Source organism: Papaver somniferum, chromosome 3 (genome assembly GCF_003573695.1).
Source record: "Papaver somniferum cultivar HN1 chromosome 3, ASM357369v1, whole genome shotgun sequence".
Classification (NCBI taxonomy): domain Eukaryota; kingdom Viridiplantae; phylum Streptophyta; class Magnoliopsida; order Ranunculales; family Papaveraceae; genus Papaver; species Papaver somniferum.
The window spans coordinates 192,451,115-192,476,079 of NC_039360.1; the positions used below are offsets into that span (position 1 = coordinate 192,451,115).

Here is a 24,965-nt window from a genome sequence, read left to right on the forward strand (position 1 = left end):
GGCTTGGGCTAGATTTTTTATGGCAAATTTTTTTGATAGAAATGGCGTTTTAAAGCATGGGATTAAATTAACTATTCTGCCGGGTATTCGTTTGGTCTATCAACAGGTTGAAGATAATATTAAAGTTTTAGTTGGCGATGATCGATCTACTTCTCTATACTTTGATATTTGGTGTGCAGATATAAGTATTGTATTGCTAGCATTCTTGGTCGAAATGATTTTGACAGGAACATAATGGTGAGTGATCTGATGGTCGATGGGAGTTGGATTATTGACGACCTGCATAGACTGCGTATGGAAGCTGCTGGAGTAGATTTGCAAAATTTGCAATGGCCACAGGGGGGTGATGACTGTTGTGTATGGATGCCTGATTATAAAGGCGTTTTTACGGTCAGCTCGGCAAGGGAGATTATCAGGTCTATTATGCACCTTTTGAAGGCACCAATTTAATTTGGAGAAAGTGTATTCACCCAACACTTGCACCTCAAAATTGGAAGATTTTACGTGGAGCTTGTGCAACACAGGATCAGGTACGTAAACATTTTAAAATGGAAATGCCGACTAAATGTTATTTGTGTTCTTCCGCGGAGGAATCGATGGAACATATTTTTTGGAGCTGTAGTTTTGCTGCAAAGGCTTGGTCTTGGCTAGCTGATGTTTTTGATCTTCTTCCTCACGCCAACTTGATGACTGCTTATAAAGCTGCAAAGGGCTGTAGTAGGATGAAAAAGGATTTATGGTTGATTTCCATTCTTGTTGTTCGGTCAGAGCTGTGGTACACTAGAAACAAGAAGGCGTTTGAGAATAAGAAGCCAAACTGGCCTTTGTTTTTCAAGCGTGTTTTATACCAGATTCAACAGTACTCGGTGCATTTGAAGGGAGACATGAAGAATACTTGTGGCGATGTTCGTATTTTAGAGTATTTTCGTGTAAGGCATAGAAGAATAAAACAGCATGTTCCTATAGAGTGTGTTTGGACACCACCGGCGGAGGGAGAATTGCTTTTATGTTGTGATGGAGCGGCTAGAGGGAGTCCAAGTACTGCCGGGGCTGGAGTTATTGCACGAAATGATATTTGTGAAGTTCTTGGAGCAATTTCTATTGGACTAGGAACAACAACAAATTATCTAGCTGAAATTTATGGTATTGTGGTTGGTTTGGAGTGGGCTGTCAAATGGAACACCAATAGAGTCTTAATTAGGACAGATTCGAAGAGTGCTATGGATGCTTTAGATACAGGTACAATGCCTTGGTTTGTGAGAAGTCGTTGGAGACACATTTTTGCTAATTATGATAATATTCGTTTTGAGCATATTTATAGAGAAGCGAACTTTTCAGCGGAATCGCTAGCTAAACAGGGTTGTAATTTTGGTGAAGAACAAGGGATGAACTATGAGGGTCGTCCAATTTTTCTTACTTCAGTAGAATCTCCAAATGTTTATTATTTTAGATTTAAATAGTTATTTTGAGTTTTTGGGGTTGCTGTGACCTCTTTTCTCGAACACTATCTTTTGTACATATTTTATTTTGGCTTAATATATTTTTTGACTTAACAAAAAAAAAAAGTTAGTAGGGTCTGGAAACCGAACTTGGATGGGAGTTTTACTGTCAGTTCAGCAAGAGAATTGGTGCGTAAGAAGTATGTTCGTTTAGAAGGAGCTCAGCTGCTTTGGTGGACGTCTGTACATCCATCTTTGGCGGCTCGTAATTGGAAGTTGTTGAGGGGCGCTTGTGCGACACTTGATAAGGTTCGTAGTCGATTTAAAATTCAGGTTGTTAATAAGTTTTGTATGTGTAATGTGGATGAGGAATCTCTGGATCACTTGCTGTGGCATTGTGATTTTGCTAAGAGAGCTTGGAGCTGGATTGGAGGGGTTTTTGGTTTGAAGGCTCATCTCAATATTACCAGGGCGTACACAGCAGCTAAGAGGTGTAGTAGAATGGTTAAGGATATTTGGTTACTTGCAATTTTGGTGATTCAGTCTGAAATTTGGATGACGAGGAACAGTTTGGTTTATGAGAACAAGAAGATTAGTTGGTGTTTATTCCAAAAACGGGTGCTTAACCAAGTACATGAATACTCTAGAAGACTAAGAGGTTCTATGTGGGTAAAAATATCGTTTGGTCCTTTTTAGGTGGTCCCATGTCTGTTTAGTCCTTTGGGAAAACGTCTTTACTATTTGGTCCATAATAATTTAAAAATATAAAACAGACAAAATTACCCTTCCGTGTTAATTTCTACTTATGTTTTTGTAGTAGTTCATTCTTCAAAATGAACTCATGTTTATTTCTACTTATTTTTTCAGAAATCATCTAAAAAAACCAGAGTTCATTCCATATAAAACCTAAAAAAACAGAGTTCATTCCAGAAATGAACTCCATATAAAAACCTAAAAAAACAGAGTTCATTCCAGAAATGAACTCCATATAAAAACCTAAAAAAACAGAGTTCATTCCAGAAATGAACTCCATATAAAAACCTAAAAAACCAGAGTTCATTCCAGAAACGAACTCCATATAAAAAGCTAAAAAAACAGAGTTCATTCCAGAAATGAACTCCATATAAAAACCTAAAAAAACAGAGTTCATTCCAGAAATGAACTCCATATAAAAACCTAAAAAGAATAAAGTTCATTCCAGAAATGAACTCCATATAAAAAAAGCTAAAAAAACAGAGTTCATTCCAGAAAATGAACTCCATATAAAACCTAAAAAAAAACAGAGTTCATTTATGGAATGAACTGCAACATCATCTTCTTCATCATCTTCATCGTCTTCATCATCTTCGTCATGTTCATCATCAGCTTTAACACGAGCAGCAAAAACATCAAAAACGAGATCTTCGTCGTCTTCATCATTCAACACCAGTAGAAACATCAAAAAATAAGATCATCATCAAAATAAAGATCTTCAACATCAAAAAACAAGATCTTCAACACAAGCAGCAAACAAAGATCATCGTCTTCAGCATCTTCCTCATGTTCATCATCATCTTCTATCGTAGCAACATCAAAACAGAGAAGAAAAAAAGAAATCTTCGTCGCAAAGTGTTCATCATCTTTATATACTCATCGTGTTTATCATCTCTGCAAAATCGTTTTCATCATCTCTGCAAAAATCAGAACCCTAGAACTCACACAAATCTTCATTGTTTATGCAGCAACAGAAGAAGAAAAAAAAGAGAGAGAGAAACTAGATCTGAAAATATGGAGGTGAGTGAAAGTAAATCTGAAAATGATTTCCTCTCTCTTAATAATTGAGTGTATATTTTATGTGGTCCCAAAAGGGTATTTCTGCCACTACAAGATGACAATTACATCATCCATGACGTCACCCTAGGACCAAACCATAATTTCTATGACCAAACTATAATATATTTTCCCAAAAAGGACCAAACAGACACATAACTGAGTCAACTGGACTAGACTCTCTCTAGTATATTATTCCTAAGACCATATGGTATTTCCTACATGTATAATTCAGTTAGTGACTTGAATGTGCTTTCTTTTTTGAGAACTTTGTTGTTTAGTCCACTAAACCCGACCCGGGTTAATGGCTAGTCCAGCGGGAAAATATATTTACTCGCTAGTCCAAAAAAGTTTTGAAAAGAGTAAAATTACTATACTAACCCTAACATATAATACTATGTATGTTACTACATACTACATATAATACCGTTATGTTATGTATCAATATGTTATGTACTACATATAAATAAATACTGTTATGTTATGTATTGATACTATATATATGTTATGTACTACATATAAATAAATACTGTTATGTTATGTATTGATACTACATATGAATATGTAGTATCAATATGTTATGTACTACATATCAATATTGTTATGTTATGTATTGATACTACATATTAATACTGTTATGTTATACTACATATGTGTTACTAGTATAGTACTAGTAGTACTAGTTAATACCAGTATACTAGTTTACTAGTACATATGTTACTACTAGTATAGTAAAGTAGTTACCTAATTTACTAGTAACATATTTTTGTTACTACTAATATAGTACATATAGTACATATTAATATGTAGTATCACCATATTGATACTACTAGTATGTAGTACCATACTACTAGTAACATTTACATGTGTTGATACTAATTAGATCTGGAAGGGTGTCTTAGGCATTTAGAAAACACACTTTATAATCTCTACAAAGTTTTTGGACTAACGAGTAAATAATCTGGTCCAAAAACATGTTTTTGGACCAGCGAGTAAATATTTTTCACAGGTGGAATAGCTTTAACTGGGTCATGAAAAAATGGATTAAACAGTAATTCGTACTTCTTTTTTAAAGTAACGCACATGCATGTTAAAACTCATGAACCAGTGGAATGTTTTTGGAGTGTGCTAAATCGACATGAACTTTTGTTATGTTGTGATGGTGCGGCTAAAGGCAATCCAGGTGTTGCAGGTGCGGGGATGATTGCTAGAGATAGTGAGGCCAATGTTCTTGGTGCTATGAGTACCGGTTTGGGAGTGACTATAAACTGTTTGGCTGAGATTTATGGAGTCATTATTTGTTTAGAATGGCATGTGAAGTGGGGTTTTGATCGGGTATGCATCCTGTATGATTCTCAAAGTACAGTTCAAGCTTTCAATTTGGATAGATTGAAATGGTTTACAAGACAGCGTTGGCAGGCCATTAAAGGTAATTATCTTTCTATTCGTTTTGAGCATATGTATTGGGAGGCAAATTTTGCAGCGGATACTATGGCCAAAAAATGTTTCTTATTACCAAATGAGGAGGGGATGTATTATGAGGGTAGACCAGATTTCTTAATTTTTGTGGAATATCCAAATGTTTCTTATTTTCATTTTAAATAGTTTGAAAGTTTTTGGGGTTTCCTAACCTCTTTTCTTTCAACTAAGATTTTTTGCAAATAAGTTATTTATTAATACAATTATATTTACCAAAAAAAAAAAGACTCGAATTGAAGGTCTCATTATTAAAAACTAGTTTTCACAAAATGCAAAACACGTTTGTATCCGCAAAAATGAGGCAAAATATTTATTGGATCATTTTATAAGATATTGTTCCTTTGACTGTAAGCTTTATGATTAGCCATCATTTCATTAGTTCTGAATTGAATTGATGGTATCATTATCAAAATCGAGTTTTTCTCAAAATACAAAGGCTGCGTAACATGATTTGTATCCACAAAAATGAGGCAAAATATTTTTTGGATCATTTTATAAGATATTGTTCCATTGACTGTAAGCTTTGTAACAAGACATCATTTCACTAGTTCTGACTTTAATTGAAGGTCTCATTCGCAAAAGTGAGTTTCTACCAAAATTCAAAGGCGATACCACACGCTTTGTACCCGCAAAAATGAGGCAAAATATTTTTTGGATCATTTTATAAGACATTCTTACATTGATTGTAAGCTTTGTAACAAGCCATCATTTCTATAGTTTTGACTTGAATTGAAGGTCTCATTCGCAAAAGTGAGTTTCTACCAAAATTCAAAGGCGACGGTACTCTCTTTGTATCCGCAAAAATGAGGCAAAATATTTTTTGGATCATTTTATAAGATATTCTTCCATTGATTGTAAGCTTTGTAACAAGCAATCATTTCTCTAGTTTTGACTTGAATTGAAGGTCTCATTCGCAAAAGTGAGTTTCTACCAAAATTCAAATGCGGGGTACACGCTTTGTATCTGCAAAAATGAGGCAAAATGTTTTTTGGATCATTTTATAAGATATTGTTCCATTGACTGTAAGCTTTGTAACAAGCCATCAGTTCTCTAGTTATGAATTGAATTCATGGTCTCATTATCAAAATTGAGTTTTTCTCAAAATAGAAAGGTGGCGTTATACGATTTTTATCCACAAAAACGAGGCACAATATTTTTTGGATCATTTTATAAGATACTGTCTCATTGACTATAAGCTTTGTAACAAGCCATCATTTCACTAGTTCTGACTTGAATTGAAGGTCTCATTCGCAAAAGTGAGTTTCTACCAAAATTCAAAGGCGATGGTACATGCTTTGTATCCGCAAAAGTGAGGCATAATATTTTTTGGATCATTTTATTAGATATTCTTACATTGATTGTAAGCTTTGTAACAAACCATCATTTCTCTAGTTCTAAATTCAATTGATGGTCCCATTATCAAAATTGAGTTTTTCTGAAAATACAAAGGCGGCGTTACATGATTTGTATCCACAAAAATGAGGCAAAATATTTTTTTGATCATTTTATAAGATACCGTTCCATTGACGGTAAGCTTTGTAACAAGCCATTATTTCACTAGTTCTGACTTGAATTTAAGGTATCATTCGCAAAAATGAGTTTCTACCAAAATTTAAGGTACACGCTTTTTATCCGCAAAAATGAGGCAAAATATTTTTTGAATCATTTTATAAGATATTCTTCCATTGATTGAAAGCTTTATAACAAGCAATCATTTCTCTAGTTTTGACTTGAATTGAAGGTCTCATTCGCAAAAGTGAGTTTCTACCAAAATTCAAATGCGACGGTACACGCTTTGTATCCGCAAAAATGAGCGAAATGTTTTTTGGATCATTTTATAAGATATTCTTCCATTGATTGTAAGCTTTATAACATGCCATCATTTCTCTACTTCTGAAATGAATTGATGGTGTCATTATCCAAATCGAGTTTTTCTCAAAATACAAAGGCTTTTTTTTGCTAGGTCAAAAAGGTTTATTGAAGCAAAAAAACGTTATTATAAGAATTACAAAAAGGGATGCTCGGGGCCTTCCACCCCCATAAAACAAAGGGGTGAAATAAATAGCAACAAAATAACACTAGAAGTTCAAAAAACAAGCTTCTAAAAGCAAATTAATAGCAAAGGAGGAAAACTAGAAAATATTAAAAACGTTTAAGTCCCTTATTTCCAACTTTAAAATTCTTCCTCTTGGGTAAAAGACCAGCAATTATTTGAGTCAAATCAGGGTCTCTATAATCTTCACACTCTTCATAAGCATCATCATATTCATCTTCTTCCGAAGCATAATTACCAGGAACAAGCTTAATAGGAGAAAACTTATTAGGAGATTGATCTTGTTTCTTAGTTGACATTTTATCCATTAGCTCCTTTTTTTTCCTTGAAATAGTCTTGTCTAAAGGATGGATTTCTAATGAAATTAGCACGCACTTCATCATTCTGAATGGTGCTTGCCTCCTCTAGTTCCTCCTTAGACAAAATATTATTCATATCAAAAACAGTTTCCTCCAACCCGGCTTGAATTTCCTTGTTATGATCAGTGTCACGGCTTAGAGTTTCTTCATTGGACTTGGAATTGGTAGCCTTGATTTTGCAGCTTACTTGGCCACTTTTCTACCTTGTTTCCTCGCTAGAATATCTGCATCAAATTCACCCCATTATTTCGAGCCCATACTACCATCTGAGTCACTTGATTTCTCTAAAACTTGTTTCTCCTCCTCCTCCTCCATTACCTCACTAATATTAGCAAGGCCCAACTCAGAAGATAGAACTACATACTTGTTATTAACCAGTACTTCAGTTCTTAATAGATCATCCACAAAAGGAGTAAATTTAAAAGAAGTACCTTTATTAGTGGATTTCTTACCCTTTACTGATGTCCAAACTTCTTTAGAAACGGACTTGCCACCCAAAATAGTTTGCACGTTCAAATCAGGGTTTAGCTTGTCCACAGACTTTTCCAAATCGGTTGGCTTGGTCACGGACTTTTTTAAATCCATAATTTGAACGTTTTCTACTATATTAGAGTTTAGTTTGTTCACGGACTCTTCCAAATCAGAATTATGCACTCTTGCCAAATTTGGTTTTAGCTTTGCCATGCCTTCCAAATTAGCCCCAGGCGTACCTTCCAAAATAGAGTTTGGCTTGGACACGGCCTTGAAGTTTGGGTTGGACTTGATTTTAGAATTTTGGTTTTGCACGAAATTACCTTCTAAAACGTTTTCTGTAGCATTCTCAGTCACGGACATACCATCTTTACGTGCAACAAGAGTTGTTTGAGCTTCAATAGCCTTTTGAGTTGCAATAGCATTCTTACACCTAATTAGCTTCATCTGAGCTTCACGAAACTCAATTTCAGAGCTAGCAAGCTCTTGCTCCAACTGTTCATTGCTTTTTTGTGTTGAAACTACGGAAATATTATTATTCTTAGCTGCACTATCATCTTTACTACTTGAATCTGAAGCAAAAATTATGTTCCCCTGATTTGCATGAGCTGCATGGGCAATAACAACCTTATGCTTCTCATTATCTTGTTCAATTTGCTTGGTATTCACCAAACTCACCTGATTTCCATCAACACCCACACTAACTTCTAGTACTTTGGTTTTCCACTTCTTACGAGCATTTGGATGATAACCTGAAATTCTTCTCACCCGTGACTATTTGTGGTTGTTTTTCCTTGTTCAATTCAGTTCTAGATGACTGTTTTTTGCATTCAGCATCCAAGTGACCAATAATATTACACTTTGAAAAAAACTTAGGATACTTTTCTATATCAATATACTGCCAAAACTCTTTTCCACCTGCAGTTAGATGAATTCTTTCTGGGATATGTTTAGCAAAATCAATGTCTATTAAAACTGAAACATAAAATCCATAATCAAGTTGTAGAGTTTTCTCATCAACCACAATTGGATTTCCAAGAATTTCCCCCATTGAAAGCAAAGAATTTTCAGTCCAAAGCTCAATAGGTAATTCTGGAAACATAACTCAAACTGCAGCATGAGATGTACCTTGTCTATTAGGATTGACGCATGGATACCAATCTTGAATCTTTAACAAGTGATTATTAACAGTTGCAGCTAGACCATTAAGAATCTTCTCTTTATCCTCAGCACATGAAAGCATAACAATGAAGAAACCTTTAGCCATTGGAAGAAATTTTATGCGGTCAAGTTTCCATTGTTCTAACAATTGTTTCTTAACTTCTGAAAACTTCAAACCCGTGAAATCCAACCTAGCTATGAAACTGTGTTGAAATATTTTGCAACCCTCTTGAAAGAATTCTAAAGGGATTTCTAACGCTGGTTCACCCTCTTTTAGAGTTGGATTAGGTAACTTGGAAAGATCAACAGATATCGGAACTAGGGTTTTCTTTCCTTTAATAATATCAGCAAAAGAACCCTGATTTCCATTAATGGTAACGTTCTTAGATGATGTAGCAACATGCTGAGATGATTCAATCATCATAAAAACAACCGTAGTTGATTTAGATGATCAAAAACGTTAAAAGTTAACCCTAAATGTAATTTTTTTTTAGAAAACTCAAAATCGTTTTTTTTTTTGATAAGTAAATTAGCCATATTAGCCAAAAAAAATATAATACAAATGAGGTACAAATGAGGCTGCGTGACACAATTTGTATCCACAAAAATGAGGCAAAATATTTTTTGGATCATTTTATAAGATACTGTTCCATTGAATGTAAGCTTTGTAACAAGCCATCATTTCACTAGTTCTGACTTGAATTTAAGGTATCATTCGCAAAAGTTAGTTTCTACCAACATTCAAAGGCGACGATACACGCTTTGTTTCCGCAAAAACGAGGCAAAATATTTTTTGGATCATTTTATAAGATATTCTTCCAGTGATTGTAAGCTTTATAACAAGCAATCATTTCTCTAGTTTTGACTTGAATTGAAGGTCCCATTCGCAAAAGTGAGTTTCTACCAGAATTCAAATGCGACGGTACATGCTTTGTATCCGCAAAAATGAGGCAAAATGTTTTTTTTTAGATCATTGAATAAGATATTCTTCCATTGATTGTAAGATTTATAACAAGCCATCATTTGTCCAGTTCTGACTTGAATTGAAAGTCTCATTCGCAAAAATGAGGCAAAATATTTTTCGGATCATTATATAAGATATTCTTCCATTGATTGTAAGCTTTGTAACAAGCCATCATTTCTCTAGTTCTGAATTAAATTGAGTCCCATTATCAAAATCGAGTTTTTTCTCCAAATACAAAGGCGGCGTTACACGATTTGTATCCACAAAAATGAGGCAAAATATTTTTTGGATCATTTTATAAGATATTGTTCCATTGACTGTAAGCTTTGTAACAAGCCATCATTTCACTAGTTCTGACTTGAAGTGAAAGTCTCATTCGCAAAAGTGAGTTTCTACCAAAATTCAAAGGCGGCGTTACACACTTTGTATCCGCAAAAATGAGGCAAAATATTTTTTGGAACATTTTATAAGATATTCCTCCATTGATTGTAAGATTTGTAACAAGCCATTATTTCTTTAGTTTTGACTTGAATTGAATGTATCATTCGCAAAAGTGAGTTTCTATCAAAATTCAAAGGCGATGGTACACTCTTTGTATCCGCAAAATGAGGCAAAATGTTTTTTAGATCAGTTTATAAGATATTCTTCCATTGATTGTAAGCTTTGTAACAAGCAATAATTTCTCTAGTTTTGACTTGAATTGAAGGTCTCATTCGCAAAAGTGAGTTTCTACCAAAATTCAAATGCGACGGTACACGCTTTGTATCCGCGAAAAGAGGCAAAATATTTTTTAGACCATTTTATAAGATACTGTTCCATTGACTATGAGCTTTGCAACAAGCAATCATTTCTCTAATTCTGAATAGAATTGATGGACTCATTATAAAAATTGAGTTTTTCTCAAAATACAAAGGCCGCGTTACACGATTTTTATCCACAAAAATGAGGCAAAATAATTTTTGGATCATTTTACAAGATATTGTTCCATTGACTGTAAGATTTGTAACAAGCCATCATTTCACTAGTTCTCACTTGAATTGAAGGTCTCATTCGCAAAAGTGAGTTTCTGCCAAAATTCAGAGGCGATGGTACATGCTTAATATCCGCAAAAATGAGGAAAAATATTTTTTGGATCATTTGATAAGATATTCTTCCATTGATTGTAAGATTTGTAACAAGCCATCATTTCTCTAGTTTTGAATTAAATTGATGGTCCCATTATCAAAATCGAGTTTTTCTCAAAATACAAAGGAGGCGTTACACGATTGGTATCCACAAAAATGAGGCAAAATATATTTTGGATCATTTTATAAGATATTATTCCATTGATTGTAATCTTTGTAACAAGCTATCATTTCTCTAGTTTAGCTTGAATTGAAGGTCTCATTCACAAATTGAGTTTCTACCAAAATTCAAAGGCAACGGTACACTCTTTGTATCCGCAAAAATGAGGCAAAATATTTTTTGGATCATTTTATAAGATATTCTTCCATTGATTGTAAGATTTGTAACAAGCAATCATTTCTCTAGTTTTGACTTGAATTGAAGGTCTCATTCGCAAAAGTGAGTTTCTACCAAAATTCAAATGTGACGGTACATGCTTTGTATCCGCAAAAATGAGGCAAAATATTTTTTGGATCATTTTATAAGATATTGTTCCATTGACTGTAAGTTTTGCAAGAAGAAATCATTTCTCTAGTTCTGAATTGAATTGATGGACTCTTTATCCAAATTGAGTTTTTCTCAAAATACAAAGGCCGCGTTACACGTTTTGTTTCCACAAAAATGAGGCAAAATATTTTTTGGAACATTTTATAAGATATTCCTCCATTGATTGTAAGATTTGTAACAAGCCATTATTTCTTTAGTTTTGACTTGAATTGAATGTATCATTCGCAAAAGTGAGTTTCTATCAAAATTCAAAGGCGATGGTACACTCTTTGTATCCGCAAAATGAGGCAAAATGTTTTTTAGATCAGTTTATAAGATATTCTTCCATTGATTGTAAGCTTTGTAACAAGCAATCATTTCTCTAGTTTTGACTTGAATTGAAGGTCTCATTCGCAAAAGTGAGTTTCTACCAAAATTCAAATGCGACGGTACACGCTTTGTATCCGCGAAAAGAGGCAAAATATTTTTTAGACCATTTTATAAGATACTGTTCCATTGACTATGAGCTTTACAACAAGCAATCATTTCTCTAATTCTGAATAGAATTGATGGACTCATTATCAAAATTGAGTTTTTCTCAAAATACAAAGGCCGCGTTACACGATTTTTATCCACAAAAATGAGGCAAAATAATTTTTGGATCATTTTACAAGATATTGTTCCATTGACTGTAAGATTTGTAACAAGCCATCATTTCACTAGTTCTCACTTGAATTGAAGGTCTCATTCGCAAAAGTGAGTTTCTACCAAAATTCAGAGGCGATGGTACATGCTTAATATCCGCAAAAATGAGGAAAAATATTTTTTGGATCATTTGATAAGATATTCTTCCATTGATTGTAAGATTTGTAACAAGCCATCATTTCTCTAGTTTTGAATTAAATTGATGGTCCCATTATCAAAATCGAGTTTTTCTCAAAATACAAAGGAGGCGTTACACGATTGGTATCCACAAAAATGAGGCAAAATATATTTTGGATCATTTTATAAGATATTATTCCATTGATTGTAATCTTTGTAACAAGCTATCATTTCTCTAGTTTAGCTTGAATTGAAGGTCTCATTCACAAATTGAGTTTCTACCAAAATTCAAAGGCAACGGTACACTCTTTGTATCCGCAAAAATGAGGCAAAATATTTTTTGGATCATTTTATAAGATATTCTTCCATTGATTGTAAGATTTGTAACAAGCAATCATTTCTCTAGTTTTGACTTGAATTGAAGGTCTCATTCGCAAAAGTGAGTTTCTACCAAAATTCAAATGTGACGGTACATGCTTTGTATCCGCAAAAATGAGGCAAAATATTTTTTGGATCATTTTATAAGATATTGTTCCATTGACTGTAAGTTTTGCAAGAAGAAATCATTTCTCTAGTTCTGAATTGAATTGATGGACTCTTTATCCAAATTGAGTTTTTCTCAAAATACAAAGGCCGCGTTACACGTTTTGTTTCCACAAAAATGAGGCAAAATATTTTTTGGAACATTTTATAAGATATTCCTCCATTGATTGTAAGATTTGTAACAAGCCATTATTTCTTTAGTTTTGACTTGAATTGAATGTATCATTCGCAAAAGTGAGTTTCTATCAAAATTCAAAGGCGATGGTACACTCTTTGTATCCGCAAAATGAGGCAAAATGTTTTTTAGATCAGTTTATAAGATATTCTTCCATTGATTGTAAGCTTTGTAACAAGCAATAATTTCTCTAGTTTTGACTTGAATTGAAGGTCTCATTCGCAAAAGTGAGTTTCTACCAAAATTCAAATGCGACGGTACACGCTTTGTATCCGCGAAAAGAGGCAAAATATTTTTTAGACCATTTTATAAGATACTGTTCCATTGACTATGAGCTTTGCAACAAGCAATCATTTCTCTAATTCTGAATAGAATTGATGGACTCATTATCAAAATTGAGTTTTTCTCAAAATACAAAGGCCGCGTTACACGATTTTTATCCACAAAAATGAGGCAAAATAATTTTTGGATCATTTTACAAGATATTGTTCCATTGACTGTAAGATTTGTAACAAGCCATCATTTCACTAGTTCTCACTTGAATTGAAGGTCTCATTCGCAAAAGTGAGTTTCTACCGAAATTCAGAGGCGATGGTACATGCTTAATATCCGCAAAAATGAGGCAAAATATTTTTTGGATCATTTGATAAGATATTCTTCCATTGATTGTAAGATTTGTAACAAGCCATCATTTCTCTAGTTTTGAATTAAATAGATGGTCCCATTATCAAAATCGAGTTTTTCTCAAAATACAAAGGCGGCGTTACACGATTGGTATCCACAAAAATGAGGCAAAATATATTTTTGATCATTTTATAAGATATTATTCCATTGATTGTAATCTTTGTAACAAGCTATCATTTCTCTAGTTTAGCTTGAATTGAAGGTCTCATTCGCAAATTGAGTTTCTACCAAAATTCAAAGGCAACGGTACACTCTTTGTATCCGCAAAAATGAGGCAAAATTTTTTTTGGATCATTTTATAAGATATTCTTCCATTGATTGTAAGATTTGTAACAAGCAATCATTTCTCTAGTATTGACTTGAATTGAAGGTCTCATTCGCAAAAGTGAGTTTCTACCAAAATTCAAATGTGACGGTACATGCTTTGTATCCGCAAAAATGAGGAAAAATATTTTTTGGATCATTTTATAAGATATTGTTCCATTGACTGTAAGTTTTGTAAGAAGAAATCATTTCTCTAGTTCTGAATTGAATTGATGGACTCTTTATCCAAATTGAGTTTTTCTCAAAATACAATGGCCGCGTTACACGTTTTGTTTCCACAAATATGAGGCAAAATATTTTTTGGATCATTTTATAAGATATTCTTCCATTGATTGTAATCTTTTTCTCTAGTTTTGACTTGAATTGAAGGTCTCATTCACAAAATTGAGATTCTACCAAAATTCAAAGGCGACGGTACACTCTTTGTATCCGCAAAAATGAGGCAAAATATTTTTTGGATCATTTTATAATATATTCTTCCATTGATTGTAAGCTTTGTAACAAGCCATCATTTCTTTAGTTTTGACTTGAATTGAATGTATCATTCGCAAAAGTGAGTTTCTATCAAAATTCAAAGGCGATGGTACACTCTTTGTATCCGCAAAATGAGGCAAAATGTTTTTTAGATCAGTTTATAAGATATTCTTCCATTGATTGTAAGCTTTGTAACAAGCAATAATTTCTCTAGTTTTGACTTGAATTGAAGGTCTCATTCGCAAAAGTGAGTTTCTACCAAAATTCAAATGCGACGGTACACGCTTTGTATCCGCGAAAAGAGGCAAAATATTTTTTAGACCATTTTATAAGATACTGTTCCATTGACTATGAGCTTTGCAACAAGCAATCATTTCTCTAATTCTGAATAGAATTGATGGACTCATTATCAAAATTGAGTTTTTCTCAAAATACAAAGGCCGCGTTACACGATTTTTATCCACAAAAATGAGGCAAAATAATTTTTGGATCATTTTACAAGATATTGTTCCATTGACTGTAAGATTTGTAACAAGCCATCATTTCACTAGTTCTCACTTGAATTGAAGGTCTCATTCGCAAAAGTGAGTTTCTACCAAAATTCAGAGGCGATGGTACATGCTTAATATCCGCAAAAATGAGGAAAAATATTTTTTGGATCATTTGATAAGATATTCTTCCATTGATTGTAAGATTTGTAACAAGCCATCATTTCTCTAGTTTTGAATTAAATTGATGGTCCCATTATCAAAATCGAGTTTTTCTCAAAATACAAAGGAGGCGTTACACGATTGGTATCCACAAAAATGAGGCAAAATATATTTTGGATCATTTTATAAGATATTATTCCATTGATTGTAATCTTTGTAACAAGCTATCATTTCTCTAGTTTAGCTTGAATTGAAGGTCTCATTCACAAATTGAGTTTCTACCAAAATTCAAAGGCAACGGTACACTCTTTGTATCCGCAAAAATGAGGCAAAATATTTTTTGGATCATTTTATAAGATATTCTTCCATTGATTGTAAGATTTGTAACAAGCAATCATTTCTCTAGTTTTGACTTGAATTGAAGGTCTCATTCGCAAAAGTGAGTTTCTACCAAAATTCAAATGTGACGGTACATGCTTTGTATCCGCAAAAATGAGGCAAAATATTTTTTGGATCATTTTATAAGATATTGTTCCATTGACTGTAAGTTTTGCAAGAAGAAATCATTTCTCTAGTTCTGAATTGAATTGATGGACTCTTTATCCAAATTGAGTTTTTCTCAAAATACAAAGGCCGCGTTACACGTTTTGTTTCCACAAAAATGAGGCAAAATATTTTTTGGATCATTTTATAAGATATTCTTCCATTGATTGTAATATTTTTCTCTAGTTTTGACTTGAATTGAAGGTCTCATTCACAAAATTGAGATTCTACCAAAATTCAAAGGCGACGGTACACTCTTTGTATCCGCAAAAATGAGGCAAAATATTTTTTGGATCATTTTATAAGATATTCTTCCATTGATTGTAAGCTTTGTAACAAGCCATCATTTCTCTAGTTCTGAATTAAATTGATGGTCTCATTATCAAAATCGAGTTTTTCTCAAAATACAAAGGCGGCGTTACACGATTTATATCCACAAAAATGAGGCAGTATATTTTTTGGATCATTTTATAAGATACTGTTCCATTTACAGTGAGCTTTGTAAGAAGCAATCATTTCACTAGTTCTGAATAGAATTGATGGACTCATTATCAAAATTGAGTTTTTCTCAGGCCGTGTTACACGATTTTTATCCACAAAAATGAGGCAAAATAATTTTTGGATCATTTTTTAAGATATTGTTCCATTGACTGTAAGCTTTGTAACAACCCATCATTTCACTAGTTCTCACTTGAATTGAATGTCTCATTCGCAAAAGTGAGTGTCTACCAAAATTCAGAGGCGATGGTACATGCTTAATACCCGCAAAAATGAGGCAAAAATTTTTTTTGGATCATTTTATAAGATATTCTTCCATTGATTGTAAGCTTTGTAACAAGCCGTCATAATTTACCAAAACTGAAGCACAATGACCATATTCATGATTTAGAGTTCGCTTGTCCACCACAATAGGAGTTCCAAGAGATTTCCCTAAAGCTAACAACGTCTTCTCCACCCACATTTCAACAGGGAGACCGGGAAACTTGACCCATACGGTAGAATGAGAGGTACATTGTTTGTCTGCATCAAACCCTGGATACCACTATGTCAGTCGCAATGGTTGTTCATTCACTATCCATGGATCCTTGTTACCATCCCTATAAACCTTCTCCTTGTCCTCTTGAGATAACAGTTTGATAATGAAGAAACCACGGTTCATGGGAATAAACTGAACCCTAGCTTCTCCAAGGATCCATTGTTGTTCCAAGTTAACCTTGATATCGTTTAGTTTAACACCTTTGAGATCCAGTCTTCCAATGAGACTAAAACGCCATATCTGACAACCTTCTTCATAGTAATCTTGAGGGATCACTAAGCTGGATTACCATCTTTGATAGTAGCGTTTGGTAAAGAACTAATATCAATAGAAGTAAAAACGTGGTTTTTTTTTATTTTTTCCCATAACAAGTTCAGCAAAAGTGAGTTTTGGATGATTGCATCACCCACAGATTGTTCCCCCATCCTTAATCACCAAAGATGATCAAAGATTTGAGCGCCAGAAAGTTTTGAAAAGAAAAAACCCAAAATTTCCAAAGAGATTTTATGAGAGAGGAAAAAAAAGTTAAAGTCAAAATACTGTTCCATTGACTGTTAAGCTTTGTAACAAACCATCATTTCACTGATTCTGACTTGGATTGAAGGTCTCATTCGCAAAAGTGAGTTTCTACCAAAATTCAAAGGTGACGGTACTCGCTTTGTATCCGCAAAAATGAAGCAAAATATTTTTTGGATCATTTTATAAGATATTGTTCCATTGGCTGTAATCTTTGTTACAAGCCATCATTTCACTATTTCTGACTTGAATTGAAGGTCTCATTCAATGTCATATCTACGAAGTTCAAAAGATAAACGTTATGCTTCGTTGTCTAATTCCTTAATACTATGATCGTATGATCATGTCTAACTACTAGAGTAAAATAACCATTCACAGACTCACAATTATGTTTTCAATATAATACGACTTGAAAGATACGTTAGGAATATTACTAACCTCAAGATGAAGGATGATGTCGTCGTTGCAGCTTGTTACTTCTTCACATTCTTCAGGTCTTCGATTAACACTTGTATGTCTCATATTCCTAGACTTTCTAGTCTAACCTATACGAAGTTGTCTCTAGTACATAATCAGGCGACTCTTAGATGAGTTTTGGTTCACTAAAATATGACAACCAAACTTGACATACCAACGCTTGGTGGGTTCAACCGAGCTATGCTCTAACACAATTGTATCTCAACTCTGAAGTTTTATTACAATGATATGTTTTTACACCTTAATCAATACTTACATCTTTTGTATAATAGATTAAACCTATAGTTTAATGATTCACTCCCATTTACATAATGATCCGTAAACCATATGTATGTAGTATGAAACTACTAAATAATTCTCCCCCTTTTTGTCAATAAAATTAACAAAGGTACAGATCAAAATGAGTACAACCAAAAGATATCTCAAGTTTTAAGGAAGATAGAGATACTACATAATAACATAGTTAAAATACAACTCCTCATGTCAACTTATTTAGATGATATCTAATAGTAATTAATACTTAGCGCCCATCCTAGGAGATTAAAAAGATACAAGCATCCCCTTTAAAATACCACAACAACACTTCCCACAAAGATATAGCAATTAAGCACAAGTTCATTTAAGAACTCTCCCACGTTAAATGTCATTCCCAAGAGAACAACATGAGTGACCTTGCTTTGAGCATCCAACGCGCTAAAATGAGGAAAGAGAAAGTCTGGCGCTCTCTCTAGGGTTTTTGTGTTTTTTCAAATTTCTTCATCAATTATTGATCTTTGATTAATGATGCCTGAAGAACAAATCTTACTTCTCACGAATGGCAACAAAAATGCTCAATCTTTTGCGGAAAAGGTTAAGGCAGGACAAAATTTGCAGCCTACGGATGTGGATGTTAACAGTTTACCAAACCCAACATTAACAGATGGAGAACCATCTTTGATTATTCCTACGAATTTCTACCAAGAAGGATGCAAACCATTTGAATATATCTTTGTTGCTCGTTTAAACTTCACAGGTTTAAAGTTTGTGGAGGTGAAAAAGAGTTTGGTTTCTCAATGGCAGCTAAACCCTAATTTTGTTAGGTTTATGACTATGAACAAAGGGTTTTTCGTCATCATGCTACATGATGCAGAAACAAAAGAGAGAATTCGACATACAAAGTGGTACATAAATCAACATGAACTCAAACTCATGGATTGGTACCCTGGTTTTGATCCGGAACGCCAGAAAACATCCCATGCAGATGTATCGGTTCACTTTCGAGGCCTTCATGCAGAGTTATGGACGGAGAAGTCTTTGTTATTAATGGGAAAATTTCTGGGAAGTCCAATAGTGGTTGATCATAGAACCCTAAATTTGGAAGTTGGGAATTTTGCGTTTGTCCTTGTTGATATTGGAGTTTGTGAAACACATACCTAAGAGGATTCGGCTTATTGCTGGTGGACATACTTTCTGGTAGTACCTTGATATACCGAAACCTCCTAAGTTCTGTATGAAGTGCAGCATCATTGGGCGCACTGATAAAGAATGCAGGAAACAATCTAAGCAAGATGAGCAGTCGACCAAGGTTGATGCTTCAGCTAAAGGAGACTCTTCCTAGGGTTGGCAAACAACAAAGAACAAAAAACAGCGTAAGGGTAGGAATGTTCATGTTCCTGCAAATTTAAATGGTGTTGGTGGTGCCGATAAACCATTAACAGTTGAGGAGAATGCTAATGGTGTGGAGGAAACCACTCAGCTTGAGAAGCAGTTAGCTTCTTCTGAAGCTCAATTTCGAGCAGCGTCCGAGGCTTTTGAGAAAGATAAACATGCTTTGGCTTTGAAAACAACATTATCTAGCAGGTTGTTAGTGGAAATACAACCTCAAATGTCAAGTCAGTTACGAGTGATGAATTGACAAGAACTAATCACTCAAACAGATAGGATTAATGCTAGATCTTCTTCTACTCATGAAGCAACTGATGGTAATGATTTTCAACAGTCTGACACTGTGGTGGATAATATATCGCCAAATCCAATTTACAATGCAGTTACAGAAACAACGTTGGTTATTTCACCAAACAAGTTCAATGTCTTAAGTGACGAACTGGGTTTGACAGATTCTGCGCAACACTCGATTGACCAAGCTGAAGAGAGTTCAGATGATGACATAACACCGGATCAAGCTACTTCAGGTGTCAAGGGTTCAAAGTGGAGTGAAATCCAAGATGAACAAGGTAAACCGAAGGGAAAAAAGGAAGCCTGGCCGTGTACGGGTTTCTAAGAGCCAGCAAACTAATATTTTTTCGGAATCCAAGTCAGACTCGGAAACGGAAATAAATGAGTTAGGAATCAAGGTTCGGAAAGGAGTCTCTCCAATTCTTGAAAGAAGGAATTCATCCCATAATTCAAAAGCTATAAATAAGCCTACAAAAATAGTTTCCTAATGCGTGTGCTCTTTTAGAATGTCAATGGGGTGGCGAAGGTGGAGGCTAGTATGAAGTTACGTGATTTGGTGCATGAGTATAAGAAGGTGATACTTTGTATTGCTGATCCGAAAATTCATTACTCTGACAGTGTTATGCTAAGGTTAAATTTAGTTGGTTTTACTAAAAAGGAAATTCATAATTCTTCTTCAAGCTCTTTGGGTAATCTCTGGATTCTTTAGAGTGAAGATATTGAAGATCTGGTGGTGATTAATATGACTAGGCAGGCCATTACGGTGAAAACTGAGGGGGCTTGATCTCTTTTGTTCATGCTAGTTATATACAAGTTTTTAGAAGGAGATTATGGAGTCAACTCTCAGCGGTAGATTCTACGACTCCTTGGTTGGTTATGGGAGATTTTAATTGTGTTCTTCGTGGGGATGAAAAGAAGGGGGAGAGAACCACGTACTTCTTGTATCAATGACTGGATGGAGGAGAATGATTTTTTTGAAGCGGACTCTTTGGGATCTAAGTTCACTTTGACTAATGGTCAAGTGGGTGTTGGTAGAATTCTCAGCAATCTGGATCGTGCTATTATTAATGAGCCTTGGTTAGTTAAGTTTTCGAATTGGCGTTGTAAAGATCTACCTAGAGAAGTTTCCGACCATTCAACCCTTATTAGTTTTCCTGTTATTGCTCCGAGGCCAAGGCGTGCTCCTTTCCGAATTCAGAAAATGTGGTTTACACATCCTGATTTTTTTAGAATGGTTGAGGTCTCTTGGAATGCTCCGGTGTATGGTAATCGATATTTTATTTCTCCTTTCAAATTGAAGCGGTTGAAGGAAGCTATGAAGTTGTGGAACCAGCAGGTGTTTGCCAATATTAATGCACGGCTCAAACAGGCGCAATTTAAGTTTGAAGTGGCTAGTCGAAATTCTGATGACGATCCCTTTAATGCTTCTAAACTGAATGTAATGAAGGATGCTTTGGTTGTTGTCCAAGATGTTCGTATGCAACATCATATTATGCTCAAACAAAAATCCCGCAATAAATGGTTATTGGAGGGTTCTAGTAATACTTCTTATTTCCATAGTACTATTAACATTTTTAGGAGTGCCAATACTGTATCGGAGCTGGTGGCTGAGGATGGTTCAACTATCAATGAGCCGGATCAACTTGGTGACCAAGTGGTTTCTTATTATGAGGCTAAATTTAATGGTGAGAACCTTCCAATCGAAGATTAATTGTTTGCGTATGATCATGAGGACAGTGGGAGGATTCGAACCTTCACTTCAAAAATAACTTGTTGACAGTGGGATTTGAACCCACGCCCTTCCGTACCAGCGCCTTAAGCTGGTTCCTTAGACCAACTCGGCCATATCATCATGATTTTGGTTTTTCACGTTTTCTCCATTGTTTACAACCTTTGGTGGATTTAAGTTCTCTGCCAAACCCTTCTATTAAAGAGGGGAAACCAGCGATTTAAATACCTGAAGATTTTTTCAAAGAAGGATGTGAGATCTGGCGTTATAGCCTTATTAGGAGGATGGATTCTAAAGGTCTTAGCTTCACTGATGTTAAGCAAAAATTATTGCGGAAATGGAAATTAGGAGAAAATAGGGTTCAGTTCATACCAATGAACCGTGGTTTCTTTATTATCAAATTATTTTCTTAAGAGGATAAAAATAGGGTTTTCTGTGATGATACTTGGATTGTTGAACAACAAGCTCTTAGATTGATAGAATGGTATCCAGGGTTTGATGCAAATAGGAAAAGAACATCCCATGCGACAGTTTGGGTATAATTTCCTGGGCTTCCGGGGGAACTTTGGGTTGAAAGTCGTTGTTGTCTTTGGGGAAATCTCTGGGAACTACGATTGTGGTTGATAAAAGAACCCTAATTCATGAGTTTGGGCATTTTGCAGCAGTTTTAATCGATATTGATTTTTCTAAACATGATGCTGATAGTATTCATGTTTCAGTTGGAGGGAGAAGTTTTTTTGGCAAGCTGTAGACATTCCTAAACGTCCAAAATATTGTTCATCATGCAAGATTATTGGCCATGAGGATGAGGAGTGCACAAAAAAGAAAAAGGCTAAACAACAAGCTGTAGAGGATACTTTGGTTGCTATTGTGCGTTCATAAGATAAAAACCATGACAGGAATGCTCGTGGTTTAATTGTTTCTAAATGACAACCCAAGAAGAATGGTGATAATGCTATACAACATGGAGATACTCAAGGATCAGTTGGGGACAACAATTCTGTTGTTACTCCTTTGAATGTTACGAATGATGGAGCCTCTAGTCCAAAACCACAATGTCAGGTTCGTAACAATCCAACTAACGCTATGGAAAAAAAATCTGATTTGCATAGCTTACAAAGCCATGTTGCTGTGGATGCTACAATTATAAACTATATTGCATAGCTAAAGGCTCAAGTTGAACAAGGTGATGAATTAAGTGCTGATGAGCGCATAGCTTTGGAGCTAGGGAAAAAAATGGAACAAGATTTAGCAAATTTGCTGAAGGCGCGTGAAGATATGGAGAGAGCTAAGAAGGCGTATAAGGATTTTTCCTTAGATTCTTCAGGTAAATTAACAAGTTCTGGAGTGGTTATATCTCCGAACAAGTTTAGGGTATTACAACATGAGACGATTGTACCTGAGTCCAAGGAAGTCACGGAATTCCAAACTCACTTGGATTCTGTACGTGAAGAGTTTGAAGGATACACAAACTCTGTTTGCTTGGACAACTTGGGCTTGCAAGTGAATTGTGGCCTTGCAAATATAGATAAGGAAGCAAAGCCCAAGGTGAGTGCTAGTGTTACTACTCAATTAACAAAAGAAGAACATGAGATTTTTTGTACAATTACAAAATTTGATACACAACAAAAGCATTTGAAGGACTCTTCTTTTCGAAAGGAGTATGTCAAGGAAACACAAGATCAAATAAAAAGAATGAAGACTCCAAAGAAGAAAGCTAAAGGAGATGGAAACACTTAATCTCATTTCTGAGAGGAGTTTTTGCTGGCTACTATTGGTGCTATAGAAAGTGAAGAAAAATTAGGCCTTTGTCCTTCTTTTTTCTATTTCTCTGTTTACTTTTATTAAGTTATGATTTTTTGGCTTTCAGAGTAGTTATTTATTTTACCCATTTGGTCTATGGGGGTAGCGAGGCCTTGTGCCTCCTGCTTGTAATTCTTTTAATTACGCTTTTTGCTTAATAAACTATTGGACTTAGAAAAAAAAAATTGATTATGATCATGAGTCCATCTTTGGAGGAGAGCCAGATGTTAGATGCCGTTCCTTCGATGGAAGAACTTCAAGTTGCGGTTTTTGATTTAGGTGCGGATAGTGCGCCGGGACCGGATGGATTTTCAGGTTGTTTTTATAGATACTATTGGGATTTAATTCATCAACACTTATTCAAGGATATTACTTTTTGCTGGACTGATAAAACTATTCCTAATGGGGCCAACTCTAGCCTTATCATTTTGCTTGCAAAGGTAAGAGGTGCTGATAGCTTAAGAAAATATAGACCTATTGGTCTAAGTAGTTTTTTCTTCAAGATATTCACTAAAATTCTGGCTACTAGACTTGGTAAGGTCTTGGGCAATTTGGTCTCGGAGGAGCAAGTGGCATTTATGAAAGGGAGGAATATTCATGAAAATATTAGTTTGGCTTCTGAGATGGTAAATGAGCTGCTTTTTTTTGGTAAGTCCAAAATTGTATTGATGAATAGCAAAAATGTACAAAGTGTTTACAAGAAAAGAGGTCTGTAGACCCCAAAAACTTACAAACTACTTAAATCTGAAATAAGAGACATATGGATATTCTAATGAACTTAGAAAATAAGGTCTCTCATCATAATTCAACCCTTCACCATTTCTAAGAGAGCATCCTCTCTTTGCCATAGTGTCTGCGCAAAATTAGCCTCACGATATGTATGAACGAAACGAATGGAATCATAGTTGTTTTGAATCAATCTCCACCCGTGTCTCACAAACCATGGCACATTCGAACTTGTCAAAGCCATAACAGCACCTACAGAATCCGAGCGAACTAAAACTTTCCTAACAGCCCACTTCAAAGCCCATTCTAATCCAAAAATAATTCCATATAGTTCAGCCAAGAAGTTGTTAGTACTTCCAAATCCAATGATCATTGTCCCATTAAAATTGAAATCTGAATCACGAACCACAACCCCAGCACCCACAATACCAGGTTTTCCCTTGGCAGCACCATCGAAGCAAAGTAAAAGTTGATCCCTATTCGGAGGTTGCCAAAAGCATTCAATCGGTTGCAATTGCTTTACATTTCTATGTCTAACACAGAAGCAATTAAAAATATCCAAATCAGCTGAATTATTGTGTATAAAACTCTTCAAACGAACAGAATACTCATGGATCAAATGGAAGACCCGCTGCTTAAAGAAATGTATGCTAACTGCAGCGTTTTGAAAACATGCCATATTCCTTGCCTGCCACAGCTCCGAGCGAATGGCCAGGTTTTCTAACAACCATAAATCTTTGATAATTCAACTCCGTCCTTTATCTGCCTTATACGAAGTCACAACATCATAAAAAGGCTGAAGATTAAACAAACCTGAACATCACTGCCAGATTTGTATTGCAAACGGGCATCTCCATAAAATGTGGTCCAAGGATTCTTCAGACGACTTGCATAAGTAACATCTATTGGAAAGCTCAATTTTGAATATGCTTTTGATCTTGCCTTGAGTCGCACAAACTTCTCTCGAAAGCTTCCAGTTTTGCGCAGCTAATTTTGGGTGTATTTCCATCCTCCACAAAAGACCATACACTTCTGAAGTTGCATACTTCTTCCTAATGAGCTTTTTTTCCAAATAAACTGAAAACTTACCATTCATCTCTGGCATCAACACCCTGAAATCAGTCCCTCCTTGCAGTACCGGCA

General features: G+C 34.9%; 1 protein-coding gene across 1 annotated transcript; it reads left to right on the forward strand.

Moving 5' to 3' along the window:
• Positions 1-548: 548 nt before the first annotated feature.
• On the forward strand, positions 549-1,460 carry LOC113360466. Its single transcript, XM_026603974.1, has one exon. The coding sequence runs from the start codon at positions 549-551 to the stop codon at positions 1,458-1,460; it is 912 nt and encodes a 303-aa protein (XP_026459759.1).
• Positions 1,461-24,965: the final 23,505 nt, after the last annotated feature.